The sequence below is a fragment of the Falco rusticolus genome, chromosome 1 (assembly GCF_015220075.1).
Source record: "Falco rusticolus isolate bFalRus1 chromosome 1, bFalRus1.pri, whole genome shotgun sequence".
NCBI lineage: Eukaryota > Metazoa > Chordata > Aves > Falconiformes > Falconidae > Falco > Falco rusticolus.
Window position 1 is genome coordinate 126,032,625 of NC_051187.1, and position 12,009 is coordinate 126,044,633.

Genomic DNA, 12,009 nt, shown 5'->3' on the forward strand with positions numbered 1-12,009 from the left:
AATGTCACTTAAAAGCACAGTGTGCAGGGGAACACAGATGGTGCAGTTTATTCAAGGATTGATCCGTTACTGTTTCAGAACAAAGAACCCTATAGCTTTTTTATGACTGAAATCTTGCAAAATCAAAAGAGGAGAAAAATTTTGAAACAAAGAAGCCAGTTGTGAAGGAAGAAGGGAAGATGATTATTCAAAGCAGCTGTTTGTTGGTAAATTCCAAATTGTTCTGTGAAAAATATTAAATCTGTTTTTTTTTTTAAACAATAGTGGCATAAGTTACTGTCAGCTAAAGAAGTTGTATTAGCCTGAATGGATCAAATACTATCATTATGAAAGCAAATTTATAGAATCTTGGGGAGGCAGGAAATTTTCGGTGACCATTTCCAAGACGCAGTGGTATAAGGTATTCAGTGTGCCTGAGCACAGGCTCAGACCAGCAGAGTGCTTAAGGCATGGCAGTGCTCAGGCTGATTCTTACTTCGAGAAATTTCATAATTTTTCATTACAGACTAATTGAACGAAACGCAGAGATGAGGTCAGGAGCAAGTCTGAAATGTAGAATTCTCCTTTCTTCTGTTTCTCCCCAGAATTATCCAACTTTGGAATTGTGTTCTTATGCACTCTTTGATCTATTAATCATGTGTTCTTTTTTTATAGTGTCAGCACTTCAACAGGATCGATCCCAGTCAGCAGCTGATGATTTGATGATCTCTCAGAGAGAGCAGCTTGCTTGCTTTGGTTGGTATGTTTCTAGTTTGATGGTTAAGTTAGTGAGTGATTCCTTTAATCTGTAAATAAAATGGCAAGTGTTGACATTGACCATGAACAGAGATTGCTGTGAGTTCTTTATTTTTCTGCTGGAGTCAGATTAGTTCTAACATGGTACACACAGACAGCAGCTTCGAGATGGCTGACAGTTTGGGGTGTACGGTTTGTGAATTCCAGGTGAAGGAGAGGTGTTAACTTCAGCCCAGGTGGTGGAACCTTTGACCTTGGGGCTTAAATTTCTGACTGATTTTACAGGTGAAAGTTCAGGTGCCTGTGGCATCTTTGGTACCTAGCTAGTTAGACAAGGGCTGTACAGATAACTTTTTTTGGTCTAGAGCCATTTATATACTTCCTAGATTTTACCATAAATATCAAAATCCTTTACTGAATTTGTCTTTTATTGTTGAAATGTTGTAGCAACACACAACCTCTTAGGCAGTTCTCGAAATGCAAATAAAGATTAAAATAAACATGGCCATGAGCAACTTGAGGAATTTTTGTCTCTGTTGCAACAGCTCCCTTTCACTTCGCACCTCTTCTGGGTGGGCCTTTTTTACAACTGGTGTGGAAAGGCTGTGGCTAAGAGAAGCAGTCTTTCTGGACCACATTGAAGGATTTCTGCTTCTAACCTCATGACCTCCTTTTTTTGCTTTGTATCTTTAAAGTATGGAGAATAAGAAGGTAAGTAAACAGTTTTCACTTGCCTCTGTATTCTTATTGCTAGTCCTTCAGCAAGAAAATCTCAGGGAATTTTAAATTTCTGATTTCAGAATGAACTTGATATTTTATAACACTGTCTCATTTAGCGGTGTAAGAATGCTGCGTTGGAGAGGGAACCAAGTATTCTTGGCTCCAAAACAAACTCTAAGTATGTTTTGGAGCCCAACACAATTCATTTTTGGCTCCTGTCGGATCTGTTGTTGCCCGTTCCATGGCATACAAAGCCATGTTAGGTAAGGTCGTCTCATACATCGCTGATTCCGCTGAAGCTTTCACACTTCATTGTGCTTTGCATTCTGTGGCAAGAAGCCTGTGTGCTACTGATCCACCTCACTCCAGTTTTACCTCATTCCCTAAGTCAGTTCGAAGTTCTTCATCATGAAGTATTTTTATGTCTCTTGTAAAAGCACCAAGCAGAGACTGTCATGCCTCGGCTTGAGGAAAAGAATGTTTTGCAAGCTCTGACATGATGATATCACTTAACTGATACCATTTTTAGTGGATGGAAAAAACCTTTCTGATAGGAACGCTAGCCATGGGAGTCAGCATATAGTGACCTAGGCTGGCAGAATAAATCTTTTAACTCTCGTCTCTACCAAGTCATGAAATTGACTTTATAATTTCCTTTTATTAATAACATTCATGGGCACCAAAAGATACTTTACACAGAAAGGAGACAAATGAAACCACTTTTACTTAGGCCAGAAGAAAACCTGGAAAAACTTTGAAGAGAGGGTGTGTGAAATTAAAGGAAACAGATGATTTCACTGGTTTTAGAAACAGTTTGTCATGAAATAAAATAATCAGTTAAATGACAAGACAGACTAATGTAGAATAAAATTAAAAATTTTGAAGGGAATTCAAATTGGTGACAAAACATTCACAACAGATATTATTTTGAGCAGACTTTTAACTTCAGAATAATTCACGATTGTTTCATCTTTTTGGCATAATTTAAAGGTCTTACACAGAAATAAGTAATTACTATGAATCCCAAATTGTTTCGTAAGTCCAGATAGTATTAATTCAAACAGCTGAAGAGGTCTGTGTAAGTTTCAAAATGGCAGAGGTATTACTTAAAGGTGCAAATACGGTCTTCTGAAAACTGTCAGTTGACATAGAAAATTTCTGTCAAATTCATTTCTCACATACTGTATATGTGATGAAAACCAAATCTGCATGTCATGGCTCCTTTAGGATTTGAGTGTTACTGATTTGTTTTTTTGTTATTTATTTAGAGAGAGCTACTTAATAAGAACACGTGACATTTTTGCAGTTCGTTAAAGAAAAGTTTAACTGTAAAAACTGCAAAAGTACCAGGTTTGGTTATGTGAATTTAGATTAATAGGGTGGTTGCACTGCCTGCTAAGCTAGTTTAAATATCAAAAGCACAGTAGCTCTAGTACCACGTGCCTAAGGAAGAGGGTGAGTGAGTTGCTGAAGAATAGTGAAGTTCTGTAGACATGTGGTTGGCAATGAAAACATTTGTCTGGACCCAAGAAAGGAACTGTACAAAGGGAAGGAGATGCAAAATGAGGAGACTCTTCAAAGTTTCACTGATACAGCTGTATCAGTGCATTGAACCATCAAAAATTCCAGCTAAGTGTCCTTATTAAGAGGCAGTTTGCACGTGCATTTTGGTATTACACTCTCCTCATAGTTTGCTACTACTTTTTAGTAGGTTACTATCTCCATAGGAGAATGGGTGGTAAGGGGTGTGAGTGTTTTTTTCAATGTGCAATCCAGCAGGTTAGTTTAAACTCATCAGCAGTTTAAACTGCCCGATTTTGAACTGAAGAGGCTGAATACCAATACAGATTCCTTCCTGTTGATTTCCAGGAAGGGAGAAGGAGGGGCAGGAACCTTTAGCTGAGGAATGGAATGGGCAGCTGGAGGTGGTAACTTTTGAAACTCTTGGGGGGCAAATTTGCTAGAGTTTGTCTGTCAGCAGGCTGTGTGTGCCTGCTGTCTGACGTGTTTCTGAGTTTAGTAATGTCTCCAAGTACACACATGACTTATTTTGGAATCTTCTATAATACTTTTAATAATTGGGCTGTGTTAGGTATCCAAAGAGGATTGCAACAAACAGTGTAGGACAAACTTACTGTGTTTCTTAGCAGCACTCAGATTGAATTTACTTGTAAGCTGGTCAGTTATACCTGCTTCCCTTCTGTGTACAACTTTACTGTAAGTGATTAAATGGACTGGTTAAGCAGATCAAGCATGCTAATATGATAATGTTGCTGATAGAAGGGATCATTTGTTATTAGACTTGTAGGTGAAGTGGCATCTATCACCATTGTGAGAAGCAGCTATCCAGTGGGTGTCTAACAAAGTGATACAGTTTTAAAATTAGTTTATTCCTTCAAAGAACTGAGAAAGTTAGAAAACTGGAATTTCATCATTGCTTACATACCTGAGTTACTTTTTATCTTTTTAAAGTACATATGGCAGTATGTCTGTTATGTCTAAAGATACTGATTGATATTTAAATTCTTGACCAGGATGTGGAAATCCAGATATGCAAACCTGTATGTTAGAACTGTTTTCTATGATAGGAGTAGGAAAGACAAAACACCTGAATAATACCAATGTAAAGTCAGTAAAAGTTAGCAGAATAAGCAAACTTCACATGATGTGACAAATGAAAAGTTGCATCATTCATGTACCAGAAGAACTTGACTTGTGTAGAACCGAAACTGTATCAGAGCACTGATTTTAATACAGTGGAGGAAAAAAACCCAAACATATTACTGTATCTATCCAAAGGCATGAATTTGGACTTTCTGGAGCAGTTTGAGAACTCTTTGGAAATGATGTGCTACACCAAAATACAGAGGGAAATTATATATATGTAATAGAACTTGTGTAAGATGAATTTTTTGTGTGTTAAAGATTTTTAAATTAACTGGTGTGTTTCATAGTCTTCTGCAAGGAGAGGAATAGTATCTAAATACATAGGTGTTCAGTAGAATGAGTGTCAAAAGTGAGAGCACAGCTACTAAGAGGAGGAGAGTGACATGTTATATGATACTTGGATTTTCCCTCTTAAGACACTTAAGATGTCATTGCACTGCATTTTGAAAGAGATTTTTGGTGTTTAGTTGGGTGATCAGGAGACTAGCATGAATTATGAGAACTGCAGAAATCCAAATGAAACATAATTTTGGGTATCAGCTGTAACTTCATGCTGCATTGTTTGCGTAGATTCTGGATAGACATGGCATTAAGGTACTTCAGGAAGAAAAACTGTAAAAAGGAGATGTAGGCCTTTCATTTATTTTTTTTTAAATGTTGTGTTTACTTCAGGTGGCAACACAGCTCTCAGGTTTTTGTGCTGTGAATATGGCTTTGTCATGCGGCCAAGTAAGTCTGTAGAATTTTTAAGGAAAACATCAGGGTGCAATGAAAAAGCTGTTCAGATCTGAACCAGGCTTGGTCTTTTCTGAACCAAAGTTTGTGTTCTCTCACTTTTGTCTCTTCAGTCCCCCAAAACTAGCACGATGTCTGTATTTTGGCCAGCTCTTTTCATATTTTGCAAAGAATGAGTAATGTCTGGGTTGTGCTAATGGCTTGAATTTGGAAAGAGAGCTGTTTGATGTCTTCCAGTCACTCCAATTTCTGAATTTCTTGCAGTTACCAAATAATTTTTTTCTTTGTTTTTCTATGCCTCACCATGGATGCATAATATTCTTAACTTATGAAGGACATTACTGGAAAGAATGTTTAATATTTTTTGAAGATTGTTCTGTACGATGTCTGTCATTTTTTGAGGTACATCTGTCTTTTTTTGTCTTGCCTTCAATGTTAGCTTAAGGTAACATTTTGCATAACGACATACATGAGCAAATGAATTTAAAAATGGTTGGTCTGTGTCTAGATTTATTCAGTTCAAATGCCTCAAATAAGAAACAATAGAAAAAATTGCTTAACGTACACCAAGGAGGAAATGACATAAGCAACATTCAGTAAGTTTAGATGAGTCAGATAAAATTTTAAGTATTGAGGATTAGCAGCCCATACACCTATTAAAATACAAGTCAGCAGATCACTAAGCAGGTCATTTTTCATGCTGAATTAGACATTGCCTTTTTAGTAGCTCAGGCTTCTCGGCATATTTTAGTTCTTCATCAGGCATTGTATGCTTACATCAGAAACTCAGTACTAGAACTAGTGGCTTCTTACTGATTTTATTTTAAACTCTTTCTGTTTCAAGGTCATTGTTTTCAAAGTTTCTCCTGGTGGCTTGTCTATAATGTTAAAATAATGTATTCCTCAAAGCACCTAAGAGCTCCCATTCCTCTGCCTGGCATCCTTTTTCATTGAATTATCTTCTATTGTATTTGTTATTAGGCAGAAGTTTCAAAAGCAGGATGACTATCTTACCTTCTTGTGTATTTTTAGCCAAATATATTATAGGTGGAGAAAGACATGCAGGTGAAGTGTCATACAAATAATTCCTTATACTGTATTGCATATCTGGTCTTTAAAAAAAATTTTCACTTTCAGACATTTAGATGCATCTGCAAAATACTGAAGTAAACTATTAAAACTAACTGTAATAGGATTTATGCCATGAATATAATTACTCCTTTACAGCATATATAAATTTAACTTAAGGGTATTACTTAAAAAGATTTAATTAGAATTAAGCGTATTTTCTAGAACCAAAGACAGTATACGCTATAAAGAAATTGTGTTGCTAAGGGTTTAACAGTCTTTAGTATTAAAAAATGCCTCGAAAGACTAAATATTATATGTTGTGTTACTTTTCTTGTGTATCTTGCTTTACTGAAAATTAAACACACCAGCCTTCTAAAGCGTCGAGGAAACATCGCTGGAACAAAATAAAGAGTTTATTAATGTGGTTATGTAATTTAGCATAGAAGGTAAAGCATACTTTTTTTCTAAAAGTTACTCTGGATGTGGGTAAGTCACACTAGATTTCACAAACAGTTTGAATTAGCATAAACAGGTGCTGCTGCTGGATACTTTCTTCCTGTCGTTGGCCACTACGCTGTGAGGCATTGAAGGGCAGGCTACTTTGAGCACTGGAGTTTGAAATTAACTACTTTTATAGTCGTTACAAATGGGAATATTGTTGTCTTGAATATAGTGGTTATGTACTTTAGAAATTATAACTGACCAAGCTACATTAAAAGGGAATTTAAGACCATAAATTCCAGTATTTGAAGCTTTTAAAATGGTTTTAAAATTAAAATAGTTAATTGCCAGAAATGAGGAAAGCATATCGGAGAAATGATTACATTGCTCTTGTTTTATTTACCATGAATATGCTAGTATGTCAAGCTAGGGGGATTCTTGTCTGTCACAGCATTACTATGTTCTTAAAACAAAACAAAAATCCTAATATTGTTTATCTGCAGTGTAGCTTGGTGCCAGTTTCCTGTGTGCTATGATAAAACCTTAAATGTTACAAAAATTTGACATGCTATCCCTTTTGTAGCCATTAAGTGAATGAACAAACGCTATTTCGTTTTATTTAGGTTTGTTATCCAAATTTTGTGTTAAAAGAAAAATTAGTAGATACCTAATTAGTTTCAGTATTATTTTCACCAGAATATTGGAATCTTTTGTTAACGGTAATGAGGTCATCTTCAGGGTACTCCATTGAGTGGCCCTTTTAAACCCATTTTACAAGTGAGGAAATTAGGCAAGAGACATTTAATTTCCAAAAGTCAAAACTATCCAGGAAATGCAAATGTCCAGTGTAAACCACTGCTTTTCTCAAGTGCTTTGATATTTTTGTAACTTTTTATATTTGTTACGTATTGCTGGTGCATTTCTATTTGGAAGCTGTCAGTATTCTGCACTGCTGCAAGACCAGACTCCAATTGCTTCACGTTGCCGTGCAATAGAAAATTTGGAACACTTACATGCCAGCTTTTTGCACTCTTTCATGGCATCACATGGAATGTCAGAGCCTTCATTTATTTACTTATGCTTCTACTTCATGATTGCCTTTGCAACATCTGTAGCTTTCTGTTCCTGGTTCTCCCAGTCTGCATGGGCTTGCTCTCAGCTATTTTGTGTTTGTCTAAGTATTCACATTGTTGATTCTCCCAAAATGCCATGTGAGCATTTACATCTGACCAGTTGCTCTGTTTTAATGACCTGGTAGCATGGGCTTGCCAACAAGCTGTAATGGCAATTTCTGCAGAGCTTTAGTAGCCTTAGATTAGGATAAACTTGGTTGTTCTGTGCAGTTGGGAGAGCTCCCAGTTAGGCTGGCGTGTAATAAGTTGTAGAGCTTTAAAAAAGAAGAAATTTTATTAGGAGAGTAATTTTGCCAGCTGCTTGTGGGCATGTGTGAACTGAAATTCTCAACACTCATAATTTCTTTCATTTTTATGTAGTTTATAGCTGAGGAGGGAAATTTTGGAGAGGACAAAATACAAGCTTTGATACAAGAATAACCCTCCTGCTCAGTTTTCATGTCATTCTACAGATCAGAGGATTTTTGAAAGATCACTTACAAAATATTACATGCATCCACAACCTTATTTTTTAAAAGGTTTTTGTTATATTTGTTGACACTTTACAGAAAAATTCAACCCAAAGAAGACAACGACAGAAATTTCTTTTTAGTGGTTTATCTACTGCAGTTATAAAAGCAGGAAACAGTAAGGGGAAGATTAACTCTGAGCGTTGCTGTTAACTCCAGCTGTTATTTATAGTAATTGCTATTTGGATTTTCACCTCTGTAAAGACTACTTTGTTAATTAACAAAACATGGGAGAAGTCCAGATGGGGAAGCACAGTTACTAGATGATGCAATGTGGAGTCACGTAAAACGCTATAAAGAAGAAAAATGTTTTCCATGAGATAATTATGATTCTTCGTTATTCTGTGTGGTAAATTTGCAAAACAGGTACTTTTTAAGATGGCAGGGGAATTTTTGGACTGATTGAATTGAGCTTAATAATATAGTAAAAATATGGAAGAAGTAGTAAATTCCAATACTGGATGTGTTGCTAAGGAAAATATCGGTTCTGTTAATGACTGAAACGGAAATTGGCAGTGGAGCTCAGAACATAATGCCTATTTATCCTTACGGAAAACATGACACCTCAATTCAGTGTCAGATAACAATGTGCCAAATATAACAAGGGATTTCTCATTTGGCATTTTAAGTACACACTCCTGCTTCTAACTATGGTATGAGGAGAGCAGTTCCTATTCTGGCTGGATGAGAAAATGTCTATAAATGAAAATTAGGAGAAAATGCATATATTTTTTAACAGACTAATGTAGTCTACAGTGTAAACTGCTTTTTAATTGCCTTTTGTAGTTACTGTTTTGACTTTTATGTGGATTATTTTTTTTCAAGGAAAAAGACTGTGTCTCTCTTAAGATAAGCACAATTCAGTTAATGTCTGTTAAAAATCTTGATACTTATTTCCAAGCACATTTTCTTTTATCATTGTCTTTTCTTCATTTATATAGATTTACTTGAATGTAGCTTCAGGAAAACATTGTCGTTTCTTACTCTTAATAAATTTCTCCTGGAGCCAGATGATAAGAGGTTCTTTATTCTGCCACTTTCCTTTCAGAAATATGATTTTGTATCATATCCTTAACGCCTGCTATGCTGTTCATTGAAGTCAGAGGGATCTGTGGGCACAGTGACATTTGGATCATACCCTCTGTTCCTGATGGACAGTTGCCAACATTCTAAAATGTTTTCTTCTGACCATCAAACAAGAGAATTCAGGGTAGAATAGAAAGAGTGTTTTAGTTTAAAATTACTGTGGGTAGAGTATTTTAAACTATAGTTCAAGACACTATTTCTTGTACTTAAAAAGAAATATAAAAGTTTAGAACAAGAGCTTTTCCTATGCTGCCGTGATTCTTTATTTTAGGGTTATCACCTAGTTAGGAATCTAGTACTGTCCTGCAGCTCCTCAGTCTGTGTCATGTTGTGACACCATTATTTACTCAGCGATTACTCACACTAATAGAACAACTTGTGTGTAACTCCTGATGACTGTGAGTAATAACTTTATGGTATATAAGCAAATTAATTCTTAAAAAACCTGAGGAATTTATAGATTCCTCTCTCTAAAACTGGCCAAGAAATAAAGTCTGTCATGTCATAGGTTTAAAATAATACAATGCAGCGCAATGAAATGTGTATCATAAGCATCAGAAATTTTCCATGCTGTATATATTTACCATTGCATTTATTTAATTTTAATTACATTTTAGATGCCCCATGATCTTATTTATAAAAATATCTAGGAGTTTGATTCCTAAAATTTGCTCTGAATACTGTTTTTTGTATAATGCTGTAAGACTTGTATACTAGGTATTTTCATTCAGCCAGAACAAAATAATAAGAGGCTGTCAAAGCTAGTATATATTAAATCTATTTCTTTATTAATGTGCATTTCAAGTATTTACTGATGTGTTTTTAGTTTTGTAAAGAAAAAAATATTAGTCTAACATGAAATGAAGTAGCACAAAAGACCAATTGCACTTAAGAAGCAGGAGAACTTATTTTAGCAAAAACTGATTACCTGACTTACCTGGTTTAATAACATTAAATTGTAGTTCTTAATAATACTTTTGACAGTGTGCTTTTACACATGTATTAATAGGGTAAATAAATTAATTAGAAATGCAGAATTTGAAACAAAACAGACCTTTTAAGTGGAACAAGTACAAGCTGGGGTCTTGAAACCTATTTCTGTTATATTCTGCCCCACTTGAATATCACCAGGCTAGCAGGAGCAGTAGTGAACTCAATACTATGTACAGTATAAATAATCGTCATATTTTGAGCAGCAGGCATCATGACCAGCTGATATTTTCTTTTCTCAGGACCAGTTGTTCCCAAGAGTGCATGGCTGGAGCCATATGATCTTATCAACACATTTGAGAGCCCTACCCAAACACTGAGAGCGCTTTTGCTGCAGCAATGACTGTCATAGAAGAAAGTCGCCCTTTTGCCCAGCAGCTATCCAATGTCTACTTTACTATACTTTCACTTTTTTGTTTTAAACTTTTTGTGAAGATCAGCCTTGCTATACTTAGTCATTTCTACATTGTGAAAGGAAACCGTAAGGAAGCAGCAAGGATAGCTGCTGAATTTTACGGAGTTCCTCAAGGACAAGGTATATTTGTACTTACTATATTATCACTACTTTTTGGGGGTTTTGTGTTACTTTTTTTTCTTTTTTCCCCAGGCAATTACTTACCTGCTAGCCTCATTTATATCCAGTTTGTCAGCTAGTATGTGTGAGTGGGGGTTTTTTTCCCCTGTAGTTCTTCTTGTGGTTTTTTTTAACAAAATTTATCTGAATGAGTGTTGTCAGGTTATTTAAGATTTGGTTTTGGTTTTGTTTTTTAAAGTTAATATTAAAGTTACTATTAAGTTCAGAATAAAACTGAAGTATTACAGCCAATGTAGTGTTAGGAGAGAGGCCTGTACTTAAGATGGCTATATTTAAGATTGACAAATATTTCCTAATCTAAGACCATTTTCCCAATTGCTTCTAAGGTTCCTCAGCTTACTGATGTGTGGTTGAAATTTTCCACGCTTGGCATGTGATTATTTTGCAACACTTTAGTGAAACTAGTCCAAATTTTTTCTGAGAATTATTTGTTGATTAAATTAAAATTTTCTTCTAATAATTTATTTGAGAAGATATAGTCCTACCGTACTGCTGGTGTCTTGGTACACATCAGGAAGGTAACTTACTGATTGTAAGGATGAGCTGTTGAACATCAGTGTGGAAACCCATCAAATTTTACTGCCTTGAAAGCTTTTGTGAAAATTCTTTTTTTTTCTTCGCTCAAGCAGAACTTTCCCCAAGCTCATCTGTGGTGACCCAGTGCCATTTTCATGCAGTTCTTTTTCTGGTTCGTGGAACACAGAAAACTTGCTCTTCTCAGTTGTAGTATCCTAGTGCATGCCTGAGCCATGTTTTTGCTCAACTTGAGATCCCTGCTGCCTCACTTGTCTTTATCATTCCTTGTATTCTGGGATGGCATTTAGGCAATGGAACAGGAAGCCTTGTCTTGCATCTTATCACCTTCACCCCTCATCTGTAGGTACTACTGTGAGCAAGAAGAAAAAACCTGAGTTAAATGCAAAGGGAGAAACTCTAGAAATGAGACAGAAATGGTGTCAAACCTAAAGATCTTTTCAGTCTTCAATGCTGGGACAAAAGCTAGACATTTTCTGTATATGTATATGCGGTTAAATGTGCAAACCAGAAAGAGAGGCTTACATCCCAAAGCAGGAATTGGCTTGCTTGGCAGAAGATTTACTTGAGATGGGTTTATATCATATATTCTCTGCGCAATTTAGAAAGTTCTGAAATCCAGGGGTTTTACATCTGATTATGTTAATGACATAATTTGAACTATTATGCATGTGTGTTTGTGTGTGAGTATATGTACAGATATAGATGTATGCGGGAGTGTGTGTATGTATGGGTATACTACTGGTAGGAAGGGAAGGTCTATCCTACTGGCAGAAATACTCGCAGAGAATGT

The 12,009-nt window shown here is 35.8% G+C and overlaps 1 protein-coding gene across 4 annotated transcripts in view; it reads left to right on the top strand.

Annotated features, from left to right (window-relative positions):
• Positions 1-652: 652 nt before the first annotated feature.
• ASB5 (ankyrin repeat and SOCS box containing 5) overlaps positions 653-12,009 on the top strand; it is a 38,262-nt gene continuing 26,905 nt past the window's right edge. The window contains exons 1-3 of one of the 4 annotated variants that reach the window (XM_037399507.1): positions 653-739; positions 4,795-4,851; positions 10,330-10,622. In XM_037399507.1, coding sequence (XP_037255404.1) covers positions 10,427-10,622 — 196 coding nt within the window. In that variant the 5' untranslated portion in view covers positions 653-739; positions 4,795-4,851; positions 10,330-10,426. The remainder of the gene's footprint in view (positions 740-4,794; positions 4,852-10,329; positions 10,623-12,009) is intronic. The other 3 variants (XM_037399498.1, XM_037399489.1, XM_037399543.1) reach the window with 3 other exon arrangements.